Genomic DNA, 24,315 nt, shown 5'->3' on the forward strand with positions numbered 1-24,315 from the left:
GCTGAAGCATTTACTATGTAAATGTAACCTTCAGTTTGTTCTGAGGTATTGGAGGATGTTATTCCCATCTTGCAGCTGTGGTCTGCATACTGTTCCTTTAGTTTTGCATTCACTTTTTAAAGTTCCATATGGTTTGTAGATGTTTTCTTCAGAATGTTGCATCAACAATAACTTGCTTATTATGTGAAGTCTTTGCATAGCTCCCTTTTTTCCAGAAATGTGAGAGCTGTTTAATGAATTTTAATTGAATTCTAATATATTAGCAGAATTCTTAAATATGTTAACATAGCTGTCTACTGACTAGAAATCAAATACAGATTAGCACATTGACCATAATTCAGTGCTTTTAATCTTGAGCAGTCTTCAGATACTTCTGATGCAACAGTTCCTGGCAATCCAAACAGAATCTACCATGCACAAAAGCATGTAGATGTTATTCAATGAGGAGCACAGTCTCAAAGTAAGTAATATGTGCCATTGAATCTGTGGGAATTCTGACATTGAGCCTGCATGCGCTGGTCTCATCTGTCTGAGTGTCTTGTTTTTTAAGAAGTCATCACATGTTGTTAGATGGCTTGAGTCAGGCATTATGCTTAGCATGAAAGGAGAACCAGGTACTCCAGATTCCTCAGGCTCGTGTGGCTCTAATGGAGGCTCTCAGTAGGCATCCCCAAAGATATTTGAATGGCTGTGTTGCAGATTGTTTCAGTTTCCATGGCCATGGGCAGAGCTTCCAGTTAGGTTTTCATCTGAGCATGGTAATAGGTGTTCAGTTAAGCAGCTGTTAGCCAGACAGCTAAAGCAAGACTCCAGAAATACTGCATTCTAAAAAGTGAATGCTGTCAAGGAATAGTTCATATTTTGGGGTTTTATTTATTTATTTATTTTCCCCAGAGAATTCCTGAATTATCAGAACAGTATTTCAGCAGTAGGGCTGAGCACTCTTGTTTTATAAGCAGGGCTAATGCTTTCTTGAATGAATACTGCAATTGCAGAATCAAGTTGAAAACACTCATTGAAATTTAGCTTTGCTTTCGTGTCTTGCACCAACATTAAAGTCACCTGGATTTGAAACTCAGCTTGAGTCTCAAGTTCAGCACTGCAAAGGATGTGGTTGGTTACATGTCTTAGCAGTAGTGGTCACTCTGCTGGTCGCAGGCTCTGTGTGCATGCTGATCTTGCCAATGATGTCAGCATTGCAGAGTGCTTCAACAAGGAGCAAGTGGTCCTTTTGGTTTGTTGTACAGTTTTAATTATAGTGAAGGGGCTAAATTCTTTAGGTTGGTGGTGCTGTTCATGCTCAAAGAGTTATTAAGAAGAAACATTTTTACATTTTATTGTCATTAAGAATGTGTTCCTATCAAATGCATTTGATAGTTGCATGTATAGTATGCATAAATAAAATCAGCTTCTTAGAATGTAAATAGAAAAGTTCTTTCCTGCTCTAGTGTTTATTCATTTTGGATGACAAGTATTAGAAATGTATTTTAAAAACAACCTATGATTCACTCTGTTCTGATTAAAAATTCAGTTGGCACACAACAAGATTAGTGATTGTGTACGGATGAGATTAATTTGGAGCTCATTACCATGACGCCAGTTTGAGTAACAAGAATTGTTTGTTATGTTAGCCTAGTTGATTGTTAATGTGAGCCAGTTAATAGCTGAAGTGCTTATTCAAAATGTTAACCCCATTTTTCCAATGATTTTGAATTATCTTCTGTTTGGCAAAGAGGATACAATAGAAATATAAGCAAGGTAACTGTCAGTTCAAGGAAATGGGTATCTTAGTATACTACTTCAGGTCTCCAACTAGTCTTGCCAGAATTATTCTGCCCACTCATTGCTGTCAAAAGGCTTCAATAGCCATAGTGGGAATGAAGGCAAGAGGACATGAGCATTTCCCGAAGCCTAGGAAGTTCTGAATGTGTCCTTGTGGGCTAGTATACAGCATATTCCTTGTGGGAATACTTAGTGCTGTGTTTGCATGGGAGAAGGATGCCGCCATCACAGACCTTCAGAGAATAGGCTGCTGCAGTTCTCATGCCCGTACCTAGCATTGGGAGGATTGTTTTCCCTTGGGTAATTGTTGATACTGAGTACAGATTCCAGTCACTGTGGAGTTAATTCAGATCATTGTGCTACTCAAGTGTATTGGCTGTCAACTCTATATCTTGTGTAGACCAATGTTTGTTTTTAAGTTCTTGTATTTATGCTTATTAGACTTATTTGGCTATATGAGGACTATCGTGAAGGTTGTATTTTTTTCTGGATCTCTGTTCAAAATCTTGATCATTATTTTTGTTGGTTGCTGAGTTAGCTTTTAATGTGTAGTGAAGAGATCCTTTAAATATCCCCCTTTTTCATTAATTTTTATTTATTTACTCAGGTGCATGAGACACATGTTTAACAGTGTCAGTTGTCCCCCTGCTCACAGTAGCTCCAAAAAAGCTTAAACACCCCTTATATTAATTAATGTTCTTTGAACTATTTTGTTCTAAAAAGTCTGTTGTATTGTTAGCAGGGATTCAGCTGTTATGTGTTCTAGGTGAGAGCTCCCCATAAGGGCAATGAGTTCATTGGTTTTAGAGTGTGATTTTAAAATATAAAGCCACAGCAGTGAGTTCTGCTTGTCTGAGAAATGCATGGGTGAGTTCAGCCTGTTTAGATCTTTTGTGTGCTCTATTTCAAATGGCAGAAGCAGATTTCATTCTTGGACCCCCTAACCTACTGCTCTTGTAATGAAAGCCTTAAATTACTTTAGCTTCAGTTGAACTTGAGGAATTTAAGTGAAACAGAATGCAGAATTGGATCCTTCAGTTTATTAGAATTCCTTATTTTAAACTACTTTATATTCCCATTTATTGTGTTCATTTTTCAGCCATGTCTTGACTTTATATGTCAACATATGTTTTGATTATTTATAATCCCATGTTATTTAAAATTTAATTTTCTGAAACAAGAAATAATTCTGAAGACTTTTTATTCCTGTCCCTCTCTATTGATCCTACCTATTTGTATATATGGGGAATGCAGGTATGTGTGCACACATGTGTATATATGTGTATAAATATATATATGTATATATATGCATATAGTCACTGCAGCCTTGCTGAAGTTTGTCTGGTATTGATAGGCAATGGGGAAAAAAACACATTTTATACCATCAGAGAAATAATTTTTTCAGGAACTTTCCCAAGGACTTTTTGACTGATATTGTTGGCACTTATGGGATACATTTTTGTTCACATTTTTGAAAATAGAGATATACCAGTGCTGCATTCCTTGTAAAGCCAGATCTGAAAAAATATAATTTTGATTGTATTTTGATCTGGTTTTTGGTGTCTCAGCTCCACACTATTCCACAGGGTATCACAAAATCACAGAATAGTTAGGGTTGGAAGGGCCCTCTGGAGATGATCTGATTCAGCCCCTCTGCCAAGTTGATTAAGTACTGGATTTAAAATGAGAACTCTCCAAAAGAGGATTCTGGCTGGGAATCCTCTCCTGGCATAGCCTGGTCAGCTTGACTGCAGCATGTGTGAGGCCAGCATTCAGGAGGTCCTTCTCAGAAGTCACACGGTGCTGAGAGCAAGTGTTAGGATTATCTCTGCAGATGTGTGCTAAAGATGCTGGCTAGCAGTCCAGCAGAAGGAGTACAAGAGGATGACAGGAAAGGTTTTCCTCTCACCTTTCCATCTTTGAGTCCATCAAAACCTTTCTATACTGGGAAATTATTCATTTTTCTCCTTGTTTTAGTATTCTTGATTTCTCTTACAGCCTTTTGTTTTAGTCGTTTTTGTCTAGAGTTGTTAATATTTACAGGGCTGAGAGATGGTTAGCCACATTGTATTACTTTGCCATTTTCTATTCATGTGTAGTCATTGCATGTATTTACCTCACTTTCTTTTTGTCAAACTTCAGCATTTCCTAGCACAGTTTATAAAACCTGGCTTTCTGTCTCAAAGCATAAGCAGAAGAGAATATGCTGAGGTTAAAAGTTGCGCTTTGCTTAATTGCAGCATTTTGGCTCGACCTTTCACCTAGAGTCCAGAAATTAAAAAAAAAAAAGAAAAATCTATAATTTGATAATACTGCTTTAGTTTCAAGGGAGCAAAATATCTGTTAAGCTAGGTAGTTTTGCCTTTCTTGCTTAAATCTTGCTAGTGCAGAAGGCAAAATGAATTCCATTCATTTTGTAAAAGGCTCCAGGGGGAAACATTTCCTTTCATTTTTTGGCACAAGCTTCTCTGATAATACAGTTTCTCCCTAGAATATGAAAAAATAGAGAATATTAGCTTTTAAAATATAGTATTTCAGTCCAGGAGATACTGATTTTTGGAGAGCATTAGGAATGTGCATGGGCATTTGACTGAAGGATGGCAAAGTGGGAGAAAAAGTTTTTCTGCCATACTAAATAAAGTGCATGTAATGAAGGACCTAATCATGGTTCACTAGTAAAATAGGGGAAGAAATCATGTATGGTTTTCCATTCATAGCATTGTTTCAGGAAAAAATAATTTCCGTGTTTCATGTGAGTTTGACTGTATTTTTCATGGTCATAGAGTTAGATGGGCCAGAAGACTGGACCAGAATAACAGGATGCTTAAATCTTAATGTAAAAGGTTGAAAAAGATGTTTAGGTTTGCATGTCTTTGCTTTGCAGGAAATACAGTCCTTGGTAGTGGTAAGGGTGGTATAATGAATTCCTGCAAATCATTCACTTTTGAGCCATGGCTCATAGAAAATATATAAAGCTGGATATCCCAAGCCAGACACATGAAAGCAGAACATCTTTTAGGTGGAAGTTTGGGAGTACAATGATAATATGTTAGCATTTATAATTCTTTAGTGTAAACCAGCAAAGTGGTAATGTACTTCTGACTATTTTTTCATTCACTTTATTAATCTATAATCATTCTTTATTTGAGCAGTGGTTTGTTTTTTTTTTAATTGTGGGAAAAGTATTATCAGAAAAACTAGTGGAAAATGGAAGGATTCTGGCCCTTATCTGTGGTGTTGCTGTCACAATACACTCTGCTTCTTTACAAGAACCCTATAAACAGTAAGAAATGACATGTCTTGAAGGCAACAGCTCTTGTTAGCTTTGTAGAAACACGTTTACAAGGGGTTTGGGTAGGAGTGGGGGTTTTTTTGAGAGAAAAGATTGACTCTAGGACAGTCTTCCTGAATTGAGAATACATTTAAATTCTGTGTAGTATTCCCATTGAATTCACATTGATGTGCTATTATAATTCATTTTTCTGTAGAGGAAGTTGGTCATTGCTTATGGATAATCAAGTAGAAAAAACTTTTAAATTAACTGATTACATAAGGACAGTTAGAAATTCTGTCTAATAATGCAGTTTTGTATTTGATTTAATTCTGGCTTGTGAATTGTGTTATAATTTATAATTGCACTTTTCTCCAATGAAATCAGTTTAAGTTTGGTACCCTGAAGGTTCTTTTCTTCAGAAGAGATTGTTGGGGCAAAGAAATAAATGTCTTTGCACTCAGGGTGATTTTCAAAAGATCTATTCATTTCCCCAAGTGGAGGAGGGCTGAAGATACATTTTCTTTCCTTTTTACCAGTTTAAGTTTCAGCCTATATTTGTTTCAAAACCTCTCTTTGTTTTACTCATTCTTTACATTCTTTTAAATCTGTGTTCCCTTGCTATCTTCTATTTCAGTTCCTCAGGCATATCTGCTCTGTTTTAGAGATAACTACAGAAATATAATTCAAATTTAGTCAGCATCTTGAGTCTTTTGTTTGCAGTATAAGTGTTCATACAGTTTTATGTGAACTCTGCCACATACTCATCTTCCTAGAGATGCAGCTTTTACTTTCATAAAAAACCATGTGTTTCCATGCTTTTTTTTGAGAAGAGACTACTAATGTGCAATAATATTTCTGGTATGATAGAGAAATAATTGTGATTTCTAATATTTTATGATTTACACAGTGGTATTTTGTAAGTGTTTTCTTTAGGGACTGTATTTTCAAGGTCTTATAGTACAGATGTGAAAATAAAGATGGCAATACTGCTCTCACAACAGTGAGATCCACCTTGTGATACATTGATTTTAATTTGTGGGATTTTGGAAAGGGAAAAATGGTTACAAGAAAACAGTTCTGCGTGTGCAGATAAATGCTCAAGGGATGTTAGTGGATGCTATCCAAAACATTAGCTGTAAAGGTTCTGCCTTTTTGCTGTAGCTAAAATTACTTGTGTTGACAGGAAAGGAAAAAACCACAGGAGCTGATAAGAGTGAAAGACTTGCTATTTGACAGGGACTCTTGAGGTGAAGCATTGACAGTGGTCTGTTCTCTGCTCCACTGAGGGCCTGAGGAGTTGAGGTCTGTTCACACTACCATCAGGGCATGGTGAGTCTTCAGGGAAAGATGCATGTGCCTATATCTTGTGGGGGAATTTTTCTTGTCTTCGTGCTTTGTTCCTTTTACTTGCCATATCTAGTTAAATATGTACACCTGGTAGCCAACTCCCAGGGGTAAAAAGGGCGCTGTACTCACGTGGAGAAACTAATAATTAGTGCATTGGATTCACTAACCCAGAATTTAATACATGCTGAGGGAATTAAGAAACTCCCTCTTGGATCAGGTAAAGGTATCTGCTTTGAGAGAGGTGTGCTGAGAGGTCTGTAATGAAACAAAACTTGCTCTAATTCCTTAGAGCAGGACAAGAAATGTTTGTGCATGTCAAGTCTTTAGGGGATTAATCAGATAGTAAGCAGTTGTAGATTTTAAGGGTCTGATTATCTTCTAAGAGAGGTCTGTGGGAGAAACAAGCAGACTCTTTAGGAACAGTGCACAGCATAGAAATGTTCTCCTGGGCTCAGCTTCGCAGATTCTGGATTTCCTGAGTACTCTTAACTTACCAAGATCAGCTGCCTCTACTTCTCCTTCAGCAGGAAATAGCAAAAAATTGTAGTAACCTTTGGAAGCTGAGTTTACTCCTTTTTTGGGTGAATGGTACTTGAGCAGCAGTTTTGCATTTATTCTAGGTGAATGCAGAAGAGTGTTCTCCATGTATCAGATTTGCTGGGATCTGTTATAGAGCTGCTTTGGGTATTGCATCATTTATCAAGAAGCACACTGTGTAGCCAGTGGAAGAAAAAAGAGAAAATAATTTCATGCACGAGATAAGATGCTCTTCTGAAAGCATAATTAATTTCCTATTATGTTGTTTTCCTGCTCTATATTTTCTTGCTAATTCAAGGCTCTTAGGTATATGGGATTTCAGCTGTTTATGAGCTGTTCTAATTCCTGTATCCAGTTTTCACAGCCTCTTGCCAAAAATAAAAATTAAAATAAATACTGACAATCCCAAGCTTTGCTTTGTCCAAACGTTTTTATCTGTTATTCATAGCAGCAGAGCACACAATTCTTTTGGTTGTATTTGCAATGACAGAATTGCTCCAGAGTTGAACTGTTTTTATGAAGTGTTAAGTTTTGATGTTGCTTGGGCCCAAAAATGATCATTTCAAGAAGATCACTCCAGAAAGTTGTTCCAGTGGTGCTTTGGGGGAGAGGGATATGAAGAACCTGTGAAAACAAGATGACAAGTAGATGGCATGTAGGTTTACAGTGATTGATTTGAAGCTGCAGCCTGTAGGATGTTTAAGTGCTGGCTGCTAAGATACTGAAGCCTTTGAAGTTGTTATAACACTCCAGCCCTGCAAATACTGTGAAAAATATCTGTTGATAGAAAGATGTGAGCATATGGTAGATAATTATCCTGTGCCTTTTTCTGTGAGCAGTTTCCCTGTGGTGGCCTATGCAGAGTAGAGCAAAGCAGAGACTGAAACCAGATATGCCAGTTTCTAGGCTAATGCTGTAACCACTGGACCAGTATCTCCTCTGTACTTATGTGGAGGATAAGTGCTGATATCACACTGTGATCTTTCTCATTTTGGGTAAAAAGTTATATTGGTACTGATTTTAAGCCACTGTAGGATGCAAGTTGTGTGCATGTGGTGTGCAGAGATATAAACAAAATGCAAATCTGTACTTAACATTATTCTTTATGATAATTCTGGATGAAAGATGCTATAGAAATGCATTACCACTGTTACGGGCTTGGGAGGTTTTGTTTACTGACATTTTCTCATGAAAGTTAATTTCTTGCTTAGAAATATAGAAGTACACTAACTTAAAATAAGATCTTGCTGTTATTTCCTGTAGTATAGCCAGGAAAAACAGTTGCAATCTGTCTTCTTTAAAATCATATTCCTGGAAGATATTCTGGCAACCTGGGTATTTAAACACATTTCAAAGAAAAACAACTTCAAATCAATTAGAAATTGTTACCGTATTTCATTTCTGATAGTGTAGAATTATGGCTTGCTGCAGACATTGCTTGGAGTTATGAAATAAGCAATAACCTCTCAAGAATCCTATGAATTAGCAGCTTTATGGAACATGAGGCCCATTGTGCTGTGAAAAAAAAAATGGGGAATAGGTAATCATGGTCCCTGAGTAGTTTGCATAGGTTCTTGATTAGATTTTTTGGAAGGATAAAGGAAAGACTACAAAGCACAGAATGTTCCAGAACAAAATTTAAATGTGCTTTCTTTGCCAGAAGTTGAATAGTGTGGAATCTTTGGAAAGCTAAACTCTGCGTGTCTTTTCTAATAGGGCTGAGAAGATACTTTGTTGGGGGTTTTTCCCTTGCCTCACCTGTAAGATCTCACTAGAACTGATAGTGTCAGGGTGCAAATTTTCCTTGTCTCTTTTGGAAATCTAGTTGGTGTCATTGCTACTCATTTAAATGAGTTACTTTTGAAATGGCTTAAATTGCACTCTGTGGGTGGCCTTGTAACAGCTCTACTCTGCCTTTTATACCAACTTCAAGTGAATTCATTTTCTCAACTCTGGTCATGTCTGAATGTCAAGAAAACCTTTCCCTATCAAACTGTTTGCTTACTATGCAGCCAACTTCTTTCAGCAGACAGGATCAGGAGCCAGGGAATTCACAAATTGAACGTGCAGCCCGACAAAATCTCTGGGGTTATACTTCTTAGTGAAAATCAATGCTCCTTGGTGAGATTGTTTAACTTAATATCTGGCAGATTGTCAGAAGAGATCTCCTAAATCGCTTGGATTTCTCCAGTGTAGAGACACAGTCTATGGTCTGTTAATCTCTGTATAATAATTGAATACTATTTTTCCATTCCTACTGCCTCACAACATGAGCTAGAGGGCAAGGTTTGGTGGATATACATGCTATTGGTTAATCAAAGGTTTAGATAACTGTTTTCTGAAAGACCTTGTCCTGAAACTTTGTTCTATAATGAAAAAAGTCAGCCAGGAAAACTTCTATCATGGAGCATTTAACTTCTTTATGTTGAAGTGCTTGCTTATGGATAGGTAAATAGTTCTTGGCCATCTTCTGTATGACAATAGCTACAGCTGTGTGGGCAGTGGTGCTTCTGGAGTCTAGTCTCTTATCAGATGGAAGTTCTCATTCCATTATTTTTTCTCTAGGCCATTTTGAATTTATTCCTGAAGATAATTTTTCATTCATTCCCTAACTGGAAAAATGGGGTTCACCCAGTTGTCACAGATTGACATTAGCAGGCTTTTGTGTCCACAAGAATGTACCGTCATCTTTGGATGCTGCTAAACCTTCTGTACTTCTTAAGATGAGGCAACAATTTATCTTCTTAGAAGATGGAAGTTACACAAGTTGCAGTATGACAAAACCAAAAAAAAAAAGTGCTGAAATTAAAACCTGAAAGGTTTAATTTAAGATCTGATGCATATAGTTGCTCATAGTGTTAGTGGAGATCATGTCTAGACACATGCAAGCAGTGTTTAGGCAGAAGAGAATTGCTTATTTGAACCTTCATCTGTGTGCTCAGAAATGTCAGGTAAGTCCTTCAATGCTACACTGAAAAAATGATAACATTGATGATGGTCCTAACCAGTGTGAGTTGTGCGTGTAGGCCATCATGTGAGATCAGCACGAATGCAGGGCTAGTTGCAGATGCAGTTTGGGTTGATTCATGCTGGTATATTGTTGTACACTGGGGCACTTTCAATCTAACTAGCTAACTGTTGAGTAAATTAGGGAGTTTGCACTGCAGAGTTCATTTAAAGATATCTATTGGCAAACAAGGCAAGAGATTGTATCCAAGTCTGGATTTCTTTATTTTAAATGCATTAATGATTGTTCTGTTAAATTTTATTAACTCTCTGGAAATCTTGTAGAAATCTCATTTCAAACTAGACAGGATTTATTGAGTGAAATATGTAACTCAGTCTGTCAATGCCCCAGTCACAATGCCCAAGTGATAATTTTTTTCTCTATAAAATTCATTTTAGTCACAATTTTATAGCAAAATCAGGTGAAAAAAAATCTTTTCAGCATGCATGTGATTTTGGTAAAATGATAATGTATAGATTTGTGAGCAAGGCAGAAAATTTTGAGATAAGCCACAGAAAGCAATAAGTCATTTTCTATATACATAATTGTCTTGTTATTTCTGTATTCCTCTTGGCTTCAGTGATCTGTCTGAGTTCTGTTTCCCAGGATTTTTTTAAAGTTGTAACAACTAAACCTCATAATCTTGAAATTGCATCAGATTTTAATACTTATACAAGATTTGAGCTTTCAAGCAGAACTTGAAGCCATGAAACACAAACACCAGAAGCTCTGGTCTTCTAATGTTTTAAATCTTGTTAACTACAATCTCTTAAAAAGCAGGATTGGTTCAGCTGGAATGCAGCCTTCAGGCAAACAATCAGAAAATGAAGCATACAGGTTACTACTGCTTTTGCTCTATGTTTAAGATTTTGATGATTTCCAAAGTCTAATAGTGACAACAATACTGCATCACCAAATAAATTCTTATTTAGAAGGTCCTTTCTCTCTAAAGAAATTGTCAGCTTACTGTTGCAAGGACGCTACTTGCATCAAATGAAGTGACGAATTGTGTGTCCTCAGAAGACTCTGCCTAATGCTGAAATTGTAGCAATGTAGGCACTCTGAAAGGGATAAACTTGACAAATCAAACTCTGCCCTAGATTTAACAATGTCTTTTACATTTACAACTACCTGTATTTTACAGGTAGTTGCTTACTTTATCTTTGATTTGAAAAACAGAAGGAAGATTTAGGAAGGTGCTGTTTGAAACTGAGAACAATATAGCACATATTTTGACATCCTGTTGAAATTGGATTAAAGTTGTTTAAAAGTGTTTTCAGGTGAATGAACCTAGTGCATATGGCAAATAAGTTACACTAAGATATGCAAAAAGAAATCTCATACATAACTATGGTATTATATTTGGTAGAGTTTGTGTTAAAATTTATGAGTTTAGATCTTGTGGAAAGTACAGTCCTTCTGCAAAGTTAACAAAATGAATGGAAATGTAGGGACCAAATGCCAAATAACATGCACCACAATAATATGATTCTAAAGCTAAAAATGTTTTATATAAATCAGAACTTGTGCTTCAGAAAATTTGTGTAGCCCTTGTATGTTTCTTCTTTCATCAGTGAGAATCCATTATAATTCTTGTATGTCCTGAGTGGGTAGTTGAATTGTTCTTCAGGTGGTTTGTTTTTATAACCAGTTTGTACTCTGAAATTTGAGTTGCTGAATGAGAGGTGTTTAGTAAGGATCCTACAGTTAAATCATTAATTTTAATTCCTGTAGCTTTAAGACAGTACAGAATGAACACTGTTTTGATGCAATGTTCTTGAATTCTTTGAAAAGAGCACTCCTTTAGCTCTGTGCTGCACAAATGACAATGGATTTCCTCTTGCTCTTTTTTTGTTCTGTAGTGTAATGTTATTTAAAAAACAAAAGGTTCAGTTGCATTTAGGTCAGTTATTAAAATACTGCTGGTCATTTCCTTTGACAGAACATTTCTATTGTGTTATACCAATGTCATTAGGAGGAAAGGTTATTCCCACTTGTCTGGCTGATATCAATACATACTGGCATATTACATCCTCTGGCTTTCTGGAAATGTTTTATTTGAGCAGCAGCTTGGGAACAGGAAATTTAAGGTTATATGCAGTCTGGTTTCAGGCTGCATGGTAGAAAATGTGTTTCCTAGAAGATGCTGTCTTACCTGACAGATTTTCTCTAGTATTTTGTGGAATTGGATAAGCTTAAATAGGTTCAAGTTGCAGACAAATTTTTACCAGCTGTAGGTAGTAGACAAGGTAAAACAAGGTTTTCAGTCACTCTGTAGTGTTTGAGGAACTTACATGATTTGCATTAGTGTATCACCAATTGACCAGTTCCTCTGGAATGTAGTTTATGTTTTAAGATTTTACAATGATAATATTACCATTTTGTAAGTGTTCCTACTGTCTGGAAGGAGGAGAAAACAGTACTTTTACATCAAGCTGTGAACAAATGTGAAGTCTGTGACACAGTAGTAACTTTTAAAGGCATAGGTTCAAAAGTAGCATTTTAGCCATGCAGAGCAGCCCTTTTGACCAGAATCAGAGTGAGCAGGAAAATAGGAATACAGTTCAATCCTGTAGCTGTTCATGCATTTAAAACACAGCAATACATACCTCCTGTTGCTTTCACTGACAAATTAGTCTGGTATATTTCAAGTGATGATGCTGAAAATCACAAGTTCATTTTGGTAAGATCTTAACATGTATTACTTAAGTGAGAAAAAAGTATAAAGTTGTGGAAAGATAAACACTTGAAATATTGAGCCACCATACACATATACTGAAGTCTGTATAAAACTGTTCCACAGGGACATATTCAAAGTCATCAGAAATAATAAAAGTTATAACCCTTTCTAATGGAAATAACATCTTAGTTAGAGATCAGGCTACAAGTAAATTTCATTGTAGAGATGAAGCGTGATGCCTGATGAGTAACTGATTAAACTTTCTATCTGCTTTTGCAGGGTATCAGGGGTATCAGAAGATAAATTTTATACACAAAGTCATGTGTTTCTTTTCAGGCCAGGGCTGTGGAGTCTCACCTTGCTAAGATCCTGTTTCAGTCTGAGCTTTTTGTGAACCTCTTCATAAAGCTAAAACTAGGTGAGGTTGGAAGGAGCCTTTAGATAGAGATCATTAGCCCAGCTGCCCTGCCTGGGCAGCTCAGATAGATTCGGCTGTCCAGGTCCTTGTTCAGTCAGGTTTTGAGTATCTCTAAGGACAGAGGTTCAACAGCTTCTCTGTGGAACTCATTCACTTGTGTTTATTACTTGTATTTATTACTTTTGGCATTGCACAAAATATTAATTTGTTTATGAAATACCTGCAACTTACAGAAAAAAGTAACATGGCATGTAACTACATCGAATACAAATATGAATACGTAATTTTATGAAGCTACTGTATTATGTCATCACTTAGTTTTAAAGTGCAGATATCTCTGCTAGTTCTGAGTTTCTTAATGTTAACTGTACAATTCATGCAATTTAAAATTCTGCTGCAGCTAGTTTGTCAAATATCTGTGTGATATACAGCCTTCTGGTACCTAAATGGGCCCTCAAGAGAGCTGGAAGGGGAGCTTTTATAACAGCATGGAGTGGTGGGAGAGAAGAGTAATGGTTTTAAATTGAATTAGGGTAAATGATAATAAGGTATAAGGAAGAAATTACTTACTGTGAGGGTGGTGAGGCACTGGAACAGGTTGCACTGAGAAGCTGGTGATACCCTGTCCTTGGAAGTGTCAAAGGCCAGGTTAGAAGGTGCTTTGAGCACCCTGGTCTAGTGGAAGATGTCCCTCCCCTGAACTACGTGATCTTCAAGGGCCCTACCAACCCAAATCATTCCATGATTCTATGAAATGCAGATTGATTTTACTTTTACTCAAAGCTCACTAAATGTCACATGATTGTGTTAACATGCTCTGGGATGGTATCAAGAAAACTGCTTGAAGATCCAAGTGCAAAGCATATGAGTACCTAAGTACGTTCAATAAGTGCTCTTTCATGTCCTAACAGCATGGACTACAGGGTGAGTGCCCCTTTGCCTTTCACATAGGTCCTTTTTTGGTCAGCTAGATGTAGGCATGTAGCATTGGTCACATTAGGTGTGGTTTGTAACACCAAATACTTCCTGAATAAAACTTAACTGTGCACAGAAGACTGATCTAAGCCAATTATAGGAGTGGTAACATCACTACTGTGCTACTGACACGGTTATCTTAATTGTATTATCATTTTTATTTCTGTTAGCTATTTCTTGAAATACAGTGAACCTGTAATAAAAATTTCTGCCAGCATATTAAAGAGGCTTCTGTGTACAGATGACAATTGTGTTAAGGGGATGAGTCAAGGTAATTCAAGTGAAGAGGCAGTTAAGGTGAAATAAATCACAAGGTTGAGGCAAGAGAAGAGAACATATTTGCTCTACCACTGATAATGTAGCCACTGCTTGAGATAATGAAGCAGAGCAGTTTCTGTAGTTGGTGTTAATTTGCCCTATTCACTTGGTTGACTGCTTTTTCAATCAGTTACTGTGCAAAGTTGTACTTGTTTGTTGCCTATCAGTTTTAATTAAATTAAAACTTTTCCAGTTCTCAGATACAACTATAATTTTCCTATAATTTTAGGAAAGAATAGAATGGTCATTTGGGCCTACATAAGCCTGGTACTAGCCCTTTTATCAGTTTTATAGTAGGTCTCCTATTTGTTAATAAGCTTCTGCTGTTTCACCTGGCTTTCTTCCAAAGCATGGTAGAACCTTTGTATTCTAATAATGTCATGTAGCTTTGTCAAAAATGTTCCACATGCATACATGCCTCTGGTATCAGTATGGAAGGGGGATTGCTTGTCTTTTATTGGTGTCAACAATTTTGGGTTTTGTTCTTTTCTAATCAACAGAATTTAGCTTCCTGGAATCCTTCAAACCCTGAATGCTTGCTGCTTGTTGTGAAAGAGCTTGTGCAGCAGTATCATCAATTTCAATGCAGCCGATTACGGGAGAGTTCTCGTCTCATGTTTGAGTATCAGACTTTACTTGAAGAGCCTCAGTATGGAGAAAACATGGAAATCTATGCTGGCAAAAAAAACAACTGGGTAAGCTCTTATTACATCTAAAATGCTTTTAACAAATACAACTCCTTCTTGGAAAAATGTAAGTTCTTCCTGTGCATCTCCATGCTTGATGTTTCTGATGGAGAAAGCTTTTTGACTTCAGCTGATTTTCTATATTCTTTGTTTGGGATGTTGCTGTATTCCATTTCAGTGGTTGAACCAGATATCCAGGTGAGAACTGGTTTTGAACCTGGTGTTCATTCATCTGGTTTATAGGGGAAAACTTTGGAACTGTTGAAAAGCCTGTGCTGTGTTTAGAGAGCACAATACAACATCAATGTGGAAGTTTGAGTTCGCTTTGAAGATTTGAGAGGCAGAATAATCATGTTGGTATGACACCCTGCCAGCCTACCAGTCTGCTTAGGGGTAGGGTGCATTAGGGTGTGTTTCCACATTGTGTTTGAGTTGGTTTAATTGGTAGCTGCAGCTGCCAGTATCTCTCTTGCACTTGTCTAAGCCGAGATGAGTTGTTCTGGGAGAGGAGAGGAAAAACTAACCCAGGTAATTTTCTGCAAGAGGAGGCAAGATGGGCTAGAGCAGTGACTTTGTAGGGCCATGCTTTCATAGGACAGTCAGACATTAAACTGGCTTATCTGCTTCCTGAAGTTATATCCCATGTTCCCACATGGGAAATGTGCCATTCTATATAGAAACACTGTGTATAGATCTCTAAGGTGTGGCCATTGGCAATGCAGGCATTTTGGTTACTGTGTGAATGGATGTTTTTTAAAAATTGATCTCTGCCACAGAGTAAGCTTTGCAAAACATCAAGTTTTTTCTGTTAGTAATATATTTTTCTTGGGAAGTTTGGAGTAAGATATGTCAGGAAATATCTAATGGGGTTTATGAAGGACATGTTTCCCCCTTGCTTTCAGAAATGGCATACTCTTAAGATAAACTGGCCTTCAGAAGCTATATCTTCTGAAACACGTGCAGTCTGAAAATTGATGAAATTTCATCACTCCTATTATCAAGGCTAGAATTCAACTTTGTATCACTTCAATCATCCTTAAGTTACAGGTGATTCAAGGATGTTTACAACTCACACATTGATCTGGTTTTTTTTCCTTAGGCAAGTCATCTAGGCTTTTTTATTTGAACCCAGTTTAATTTTCTTCATCAAAGAAATTCAGACTTCTTTAATGTTTATAGATCAGAATATTTGATTGAAATTAACTTATTCACAGATGTTATTGTCCATATCTTGCATCCCAAACAACTTGCTATATCTCTAAATTTCATCAGACTGGTTCATTGAAGTGCAGAAGACTTTCTGAACTGTACTGAAATTTTACCGAGTCTTTTCTCAATCTTTGGTGACTGAATAAAGAACTTTCTTTAATTTTAAATGCTTTTTTAATTAAAAACACTCCAATAAAATAAATACATTTTGAGTCAAATCCTTTTCATATAGCAGAGCTATAGTTTTTCTATAGCATGTGCTTTTTTCTAAGTCTTTATTCTCTGTCAAGAAGACTCCTGAGAGTTTTGAAGATTCTGTATACTTGGCATATATGACAGAGGCTTGTTTACTAGTGTCCTAAAACAAAACTGTGAAACTACCTTGTGTAGTTCTCTTTACTATCCTTTACAACTTCTTGTTTTGTTAGCCTCAAGGATCAGCAAAATAGGACTGTTTTTCCAGAAAGCAGGAGGCAAATGGCCTTTTATCTTCTCTGCCTAGAAGTCATTGAAATTCATGTTGCTCCTGTCTTTCCGGAAACAATAGTAATTCAGCAGATTTCTGAAATAATAAAGTATGAGCCTTGTACAGTGTTATGAAAGTAATCATCTTAGGTGCATGAGTTAAAAATACTTTAAAAAGAATAGCTGAATTCAGCACTCTGACCCAGAAATTTACTCTTATACCTTTGTTCTGCTGCCTCCAGTTTCCTAAAGTGCAAGTCTCCAAGATATATGATAAATCAACAAACTACTATCTAGCTAAGTGGCTTCTTGTTGGAGGAATGCCAGCAGATGCAGGAGCCCATTAAATACCCCGTCCCTCAGGGCTGTGGCCAGAAATTCATCTGTCTTGACCTGATGCCGGTATCCAGCCTGGTTTGGGCCAGGGAGATGAGCACCATGGACAGGGGCTGCTCCCTGTCCAGCCAGAACACCTTTGGAAGAATTTGTTTGCAAAATAATCTTGATGGAATGATATGAAAGATCTAGACTTTTTGGAGCAGCTGATGATCAGAGCAGCATTGATCAGAGGTTATTCATGTGCACAGTGGCTATCCTAGTTCATCAGACTAGGTATTATACCAAAAATAATTTTCTGGATTTTATGGCAAACTGTTGTATGGCATTTTTTGAAAGTCCAGAGGAGAAGCACTGTCTGTAATATCCATTTCACTCTGGATAAGAAGTGAGGATCCTGACCATCATCACAGTAGTCTTCATGTTAAACGTGTGCAAGAAGTTGTTGATTTTTCTGCATACATCAGTAATACAGCATCAGGAAGTTGGTACCTCTCCTCACAAGAGGTGTACTCAGGAAAGATTTCACAGCTGGACTTTAGTGTACACTCACTTTTTGTTGCATAGTGTTTCTATGAGTAATTTCTTTGCCTATCTTGTGTGACTACCAGTGACAAACTTTAAGGGCAATTCTTAGCTAGCTGGCATAAGGGTGAATTACAGCCCAATGTCACACAAATCCTTTTGGCAAATGATATAACTTGAAAGGTGCCGTTAGGAACATTTCAGTTCCATTCCAGATCTTGTTTTTTCTTGTTTGGTGACTTAAAGGTAGAATGAGGTATTTATAGTTCATGCCTGGTAGATTACCCAGAAACAGATTGGCACAGACGAATTGGTTAGCTTGTCTCAAATTATCCCAGTTTTTGTAATTAATTGCATAAAATCAATGTTTAACACTTTTTACTGCTAATTCAATGTGCCTAACAAATATAGCTGCTGTGTGGCTTCTATATTGAATTTTAAAAAATTGAGATAACGAAAAATTAACATGAAGGATATCGGGCAGGCATTTGTTTTTAAAAAACAGCTAACTTCATTGCTTTATAACCAGGTGGACAAAGTCTGGTTTTAAGGAAGTGTATGAAACAGAGAGGAAATCCTTTCCATTTCCTTCACATACCCTTTATACGTAAAAAAGAGCAATGTGTATGGGACACTTGGCACATTTTCAGTAAACGGTTGTCTAGGTGTTTAGAGTTACATAATTCTGAAGACAAATTATTTTAAACATTCTACTTGAAGTGTTTTCCTCTAACTTTATTCAGATGACACTTTTGATATGTGCTCACCTTTCAAAACACAAATTCTTTTACATATATCTGCAGTATTTGTAAAGATGCCTCTGTTTTATCTATGTGTTCTTATCAATTTGTCAGGTCTTTAGCTTTGCTTTCAGACTCTTTGCAGGTCCTGCCAGACCTTTGTCCGGAAATGAGTACAGCCAAGATACATCTATATTTAGGGTGTAACAAAATATAGTCTGATTTTTTGTCATGCACATTGTTTTAATCTACTTTTTGCTGTTGACTTACTGGCAATGAGGGTTAATGTTTTTTAAGGTGTTTTTTCGTATGACACCTGTGAAATCTATAATTTTTTTTCCTCTCTAATACGTCTATTCAGCAATTTTGTTTTAAATCTCAACCCTTCTCTCTGGTATGAGCTCTGACACATTTTTCTGGATAGTATTTAATCTTCAGAATGTTTGTGGTTCTCTTTTAGCTACTAGGTCTCATTAGTGTTACATTTTTTCCACAGACTGGAGAATTCTCGGCTCGCTTCCTCTTGAAGTTGCCTGTCGATTTCAGCAATATTCCTACATACCTGCTTAAGGTAAAATAACTGTCTAAGTTGACAGTATTTGTGAGAGAGTATGAATTATTGCAATCTCCTTAGTAATTATTTAGACTTTCCTGCCTTCCTGCTCTCCAAGAGTTTGAAAGTTCACCATTTCTAAAATCTAATTGGATCATGTTTTGGGAAGGTGATGTTGGACACGCTGTTGTTTTGTGTGCTACTTTAGTGGCATCTTTTATATGAGTCTGTGGAATTTCATGCCATGTCTGTGAGTGCTGGAATTTTTAGTGAACAGTCTCAATTGTACCAGTAGTCTTGATAGTAGAAGCAGAAAAGCAAACTAAATATACCATTTCTTAACAGAGAATGAAAGCAAATTCTGGTTACTTGAACTGAAAGCTTCAGTGATTACATTACTTCATTGTTCACAATGCACAGAAATTTAACCAGATACTTTTGAAAGTAATACTATAGAGTATTTTTGCAAATTGAGATAAAAAAGCATTTATTTCTTTGCTAAGAGGAGAAATAAAAATGGAAAAAGCAATTTGTGACAAACTACCACCATGGAAGAATTTGAAATGAGTGTTTTTACAGAATGGGGGCAGTCTCTCTTTGAAGCAGCTACTGTGGAAGCCCATCATAAGGTCAATGTTACTCTATTTAGAGAATGCAGTGAGATCTGGTTTTTCTGTCTATCATGACTATCAGCATGAAGTGTCAGAACTTCCACTGCAGACAAGGTTTGAGCTAGTTGATGTTGCCAACACTCATCTTGCCTTTAAACCATGTGTCTGCCTTTTAAATATTTGGAAAGAGGAACAGCTACTTAATCTTTAAAAACTAATGTGTTGAGATGAAATTGTCGGTTTGGATTCCATTACCTCCTCTTCGTCCTATTGTTAGAACTGTCTTCAACTATTGTTAAATCACAATTGCAAGTGTGAGTCTTCAGTGTTTCACCACATAAGAAGCCTCAAGCTACAAACCATGAAAGTAAAGGCAGGCACAACTATAGTCTTGACTGAAATTTTTGGTTGCAGTTTGAGATTGGAACCCTACACTCTTTCCAGCTTCTGTAGATTTTCTGTTTGAGTAATGAGCTACTTCTTGAAAGCATGCAGATACTTTCAGTAGCAGCTGCTGTCTTCCGTTGGGCTTTTTCTTCTCACTTGATGGGAATGTTTCTGATCAGATATAAGAAGGTTGGCTAAGGCCTTTTCTGGAAGTTTGGTGTTAAGCAGGGCACAGCAATAGTTCACCTAGACTGCAAGCTAGCTGTGATTTGCTTCTGAAAGACTCTGGAAAAATGACTGAGAATGTATAGTGTGAACTGTGCTGTCTGCTCCTGCCAGAATTCCCAAGTGCTGTATTTCTCAGAATTAATTTTAAATGAGTCAAGAATTTCAGGACAAGTGCAGGAATATGTTGAATAGCTGCAGTTGCAGGGCTGTCTTGTACGTCTGTGTTCAGTTTCTGGGAAACCTTGCAGGTTGGAAGGTGGCGTATGACTGATGTACCTGTCATCATGTAGGAACACCGTGACAGAACCTGCAGTTGTTTCTGAAGAGTAACATTTTAATGCATGACAGCATACTCCTCCTTACTGTAATTCCCAATCATGTTCACTAAGCATCTCCTCTAAACAAGGTTCATATAGTGTGGATAAATCATTAGTGCTCCACAAGTCTCGTCCTGGAGCTTTGTTCATCCTGGGTACTGAGTGATTCGTTTGTCTGATGGAAAGCATGTGTTTATTTTGCATGCATATGTAGTGTGAGGTGAAGAGACACACAGAGCAGGTAGCAGAATGAAAGTTTCCCAGTCTGCCTTTATTTTGATATTTCAGAAGTCTTAATGTCTTACCTTTGGAGTTTTAAAATTAATGTGGTTTTTTATGTTATAGCCTGGATTTTTACAGCAGCGGATCCTTCTCGATGGGCAATGTACTGGTGAAATCTTTTGTTTTCTTGATCAGGCTTCTACAGTGCAAGCTGGCAAGTTAACTATCTGTAGTAGGACAGTGACATGTAGTCTGGCTGAGTAGCCACAGGAGAAGAAATATTGTTTTATTCCACAAGTATTTGTTGACAGTAGAAGAATGGCTTGATTTAGGTTCCAGCATGGGTTATGACAGAGTGTGCTTTGTAGCAGGCAGGATCTTATATACCCCTTGCTGCCTTCAACTTCCTGTATGTACCCTGAGCTAGATGAATGTCATCTCTTGTGACAGCAAAATAGACAACATGAGAGCAGGTAGAATCAGGACTACTCTGTTATGATTTAAATAATTGTACTCTGACCACTCTGAATTAGTAAAGGAGCTATTAAACAAAAAAGAGATTTTTTTTTTTAAGCTGTCCATGTCTTTTTTTTTTTTTTGGATGAGATTTTTGACATAAATAGACCTCTAATATATTGCAATAAAATAGTTTATTTCCATCATGGCTGCCAGTTATGCTGGTTTCAATGCTGCCTGCTGGGTTATGGTACATGATTGATAGAGCTTTTATTGATGCAGTGGAAATAATTGTTGATACATTGCCCTGAAAGGTGGAAGAGCAATCAGCAATTGAAGGCTGTTAGTGTATTAACAGCTTCATGTTTTACTGCAGAATTTAATGTGTATGAAATATGTTCTAGTCTGTAGCCAACCTTATAGTGTGCAGTAGCTTCTCTGTCATGATTTGGAAAGTTCAAACCTGTTGTGCTTTCTCTGACATTTTCTTTATGTTTAATTAAATACTACTTGCATTAAAATCTGGTGAAATATTAAAGACCATTATTTTTGCCTAACCAATCATTCCTAGTATCCCAGTGATTTCTAATGCTCTTTTGAAGTTTTTATGGATTTCAGTAGGTAATATAATATATATTATATATAAAAAATACTGCAAGTATGACAGTAAAACTTTGTATCATAAGGGAGTACTCAGGTTTCATGATGTAAGCTGTGAGATCAGTATGCAGTGTTACAAAATCTTTGGGGTTGTTGAGAATACACTCTGGAATCATAAGATGTTACTCTGTCAACTTCATACTGATTGTAGTGAGAGTACTTTACCTATAAAGAATAAAAGTTTGGAGGTGTAGCATATGTTGGATTGTTACAGACTGGAGAGGCAAGTTTGCCAGGTTATTTCAAAAGTATTTGTGGCACTAAATTTAAAATTGGGTTCAAGTGTGTGTACATTTAAAGTAAAATATATGAGTATACTTAAAAGACTGAGGATAGTTTAAGGAGCAGTGCCGAGTATACTGTTTCTTCCTTTGAATTCTAAAATTGTAGCAAAATGTGTTCAGTTGTTCTAGTAAAATTTCTTCAGATTTTATTTAGTTGGAAACATAATACCTGTTATAATGCCTGCAGCAGATAAATCTCTCTTCATAACTTCTCTTGCCATATTCCTTTACATTTGAAAGAAAAAGCATCATTGTGTATTTTCTATGCTAAATAGCTGTTCCAAAAGAAATGTTGGCTTACACTTAAAAGCACATTCATTATTTTTTCTTTTAGAAAGCTATACTTTAATGCAAAGGTTTTAATTGAATGTGGACCTTTGTATCCACTTTCAAATGGTTTTCTTATGCAAATTCATTTGATATAAGTGAAAATTTGTGTTGAAACAGCCGCAGAATCAAGCTGATGGCTCAAACTACTGCAAAGTTTCTTGTGATAAATCTTTCATTAAGGTTCTCTTATTTGAAAAGAATGAGACTTTGGCTCAAGAAAATCCTTGTATACTTTTCCTTTGCTTTTTCTTTGCAGTTGGATTTTTAATCAGCATGTTCGTTTTGAATTAAATTCTTTTTGTTGGTTGTAGTATTTTTCATTTTCTCCACAGTATTTTATAAAGGGAGGTATTCACCATATATACTCATTTTGAGAGTCAGACTCTAGTTTGCATTTTTGACTCTTTACAGGTACTGTGTATGCCACAGTAATAAAATAGGTAATGGGCTCAACATCTAAAATACCTCTTTCAAATTCTTATAGAATTTTTTAGGTTAGAAAAGACTTCTAAGATTATGAAGTCTGACTGTTAACCCACCACTGCCAAGTCCACTAATAACCCCATGCTCATCCCTAAATATCCCATCTACACATCAAATGAAGATTTGCAGAGGTAGTGACTCCACCACTTCTGTGGGCAGCCAGTTCCAGTGCCTGATCACTCTTTCTGTGAAGAAATTTTTCCTGATACCAAATCTAAACCTCCTCTAGTGCAGCTTGAGGCCATTTCCTCTTCTCCCATTACTGTTACCTGGGAAAAGAGGCTGACCCCCAGCTCATTACAACCTCCTTTCAGGTGTTTGTAGAGAGAGATAAAGGCCCTCCTTGAGCCTCAAATTGTCCAGCCTGAGCAACCACAGATGCCTTGTCCATCTTCACTGGCCTTGTGCTCCAGCTCCATTGCTCTTCTCTGGGTGGGTTCCAATGCCTCAATGTCCTTTTCGTAGTGACAGGCCCAGAACTGGACACAGCACCTGAGGTGTGGCCTCACCAGTGCTGAGTCCAAGGGCATGGTCACTGCCTGGCCACACTCTTGCTGATACAAGCCAGGATGCCATGGACCTTCTTGGCTGCCTAGGTGCATTCATTCTGTGTAGCTTTGTTTCTTTCTTGGTAGTTTTCCTCAAGTAGGGGCACATATGTAATCATAATGACAAATCATTAAAAACCTCCAACTCAGTAACTTAAAAATTGTACTTGTTTATGTGACTGTAGTATGCTTGCACAGAATCAGTGGATTTCAGAGTGTGTTGCCAGTGATGCTGTTGAAAACAAGACATTTAGGTGTTTCTCTTCTTATTTCCGTGGGGGTTTTCACTGTTTTGATTATGTAATATGTTCCCTATTACACCACCTTCTTGAATGTATCTTTAAGGTACTCGTTTCCTGTGTGTATGTACCTGCTTGTTGTGCTCCAGTGAATAGCTAATACTAGGACTGATTTAGCTATGATGCTGTGACCAGCAGCCTTCCAATAATTTGTCAGTATTGAAGTGTAAAGGAAACACTCAATGTAGACCTGTTTTTTTAGATGCTTTTTGTTTGGGCTTTTTTTTTTTTTTTTTTTTTTTTTTTTTTGTGATGACCATTGTATTTAGTGCTGATCTTTTGGAACTGAAATAAATAACAGACGTTGTCTAGACACATTGCCAGAGGCCAAACAGTTGTGTGTAACACTGTCAATGGAAGAGGTTTATCCTCAAGTTCAAATTGAAAGATAAGAACATATTTGTGTTTTTTTCCTTAGTCTGATTTCATCATTTGGATGTCTCTTAAAAGACTTCATTGCAACTTTTGTTTACAATGTAGACCAAATTCCAGGTACTGTGAAAAGACTGCAATACTTGTCTATGTTTGAGTAATTAACTGTAGTATAGAAAAAAACAAAAGTGTAATATATAGGGTCAAATGAGATTTTTTTTCCAGGCCAATTTCTTTTTCTGTTGTGCTTTAGCAGTTTGATTTCT

At 36.8% G+C, this 24,315-nt stretch overlaps 1 protein-coding gene across 2 annotated transcripts in view; it reads left to right on the plus strand.

Annotated features, from left to right (window-relative positions):
- Positions 1–24,315, plus strand: part of BABAM2 (BRISC and BRCA1 A complex member 2) — a 161,620-nt gene that overhangs the window by 35,205 nt on the left and 102,100 nt on the right. For both annotated transcript variants that reach the window (XM_063152035.1, XM_063152034.1), the window contains exons 5-6: positions 14,839–15,033; positions 18,796–18,870. In XM_063152035.1, the coding sequence (XP_063008105.1) occupies positions 14,839–15,033; positions 18,796–18,870 (270 nt within the window). The remainder of the gene's footprint in view (positions 1–14,838; positions 15,034–18,795; positions 18,871–24,315) is intronic.

The sequence above is a fragment of the Melospiza melodia genome, chromosome 3 (genome assembly GCF_035770615.1).
Source record: "Melospiza melodia melodia isolate bMelMel2 chromosome 3, bMelMel2.pri, whole genome shotgun sequence".
In the NCBI taxonomy this organism is placed as follows: domain Eukaryota; kingdom Metazoa; phylum Chordata; class Aves; order Passeriformes; family Passerellidae; genus Melospiza; species Melospiza melodia.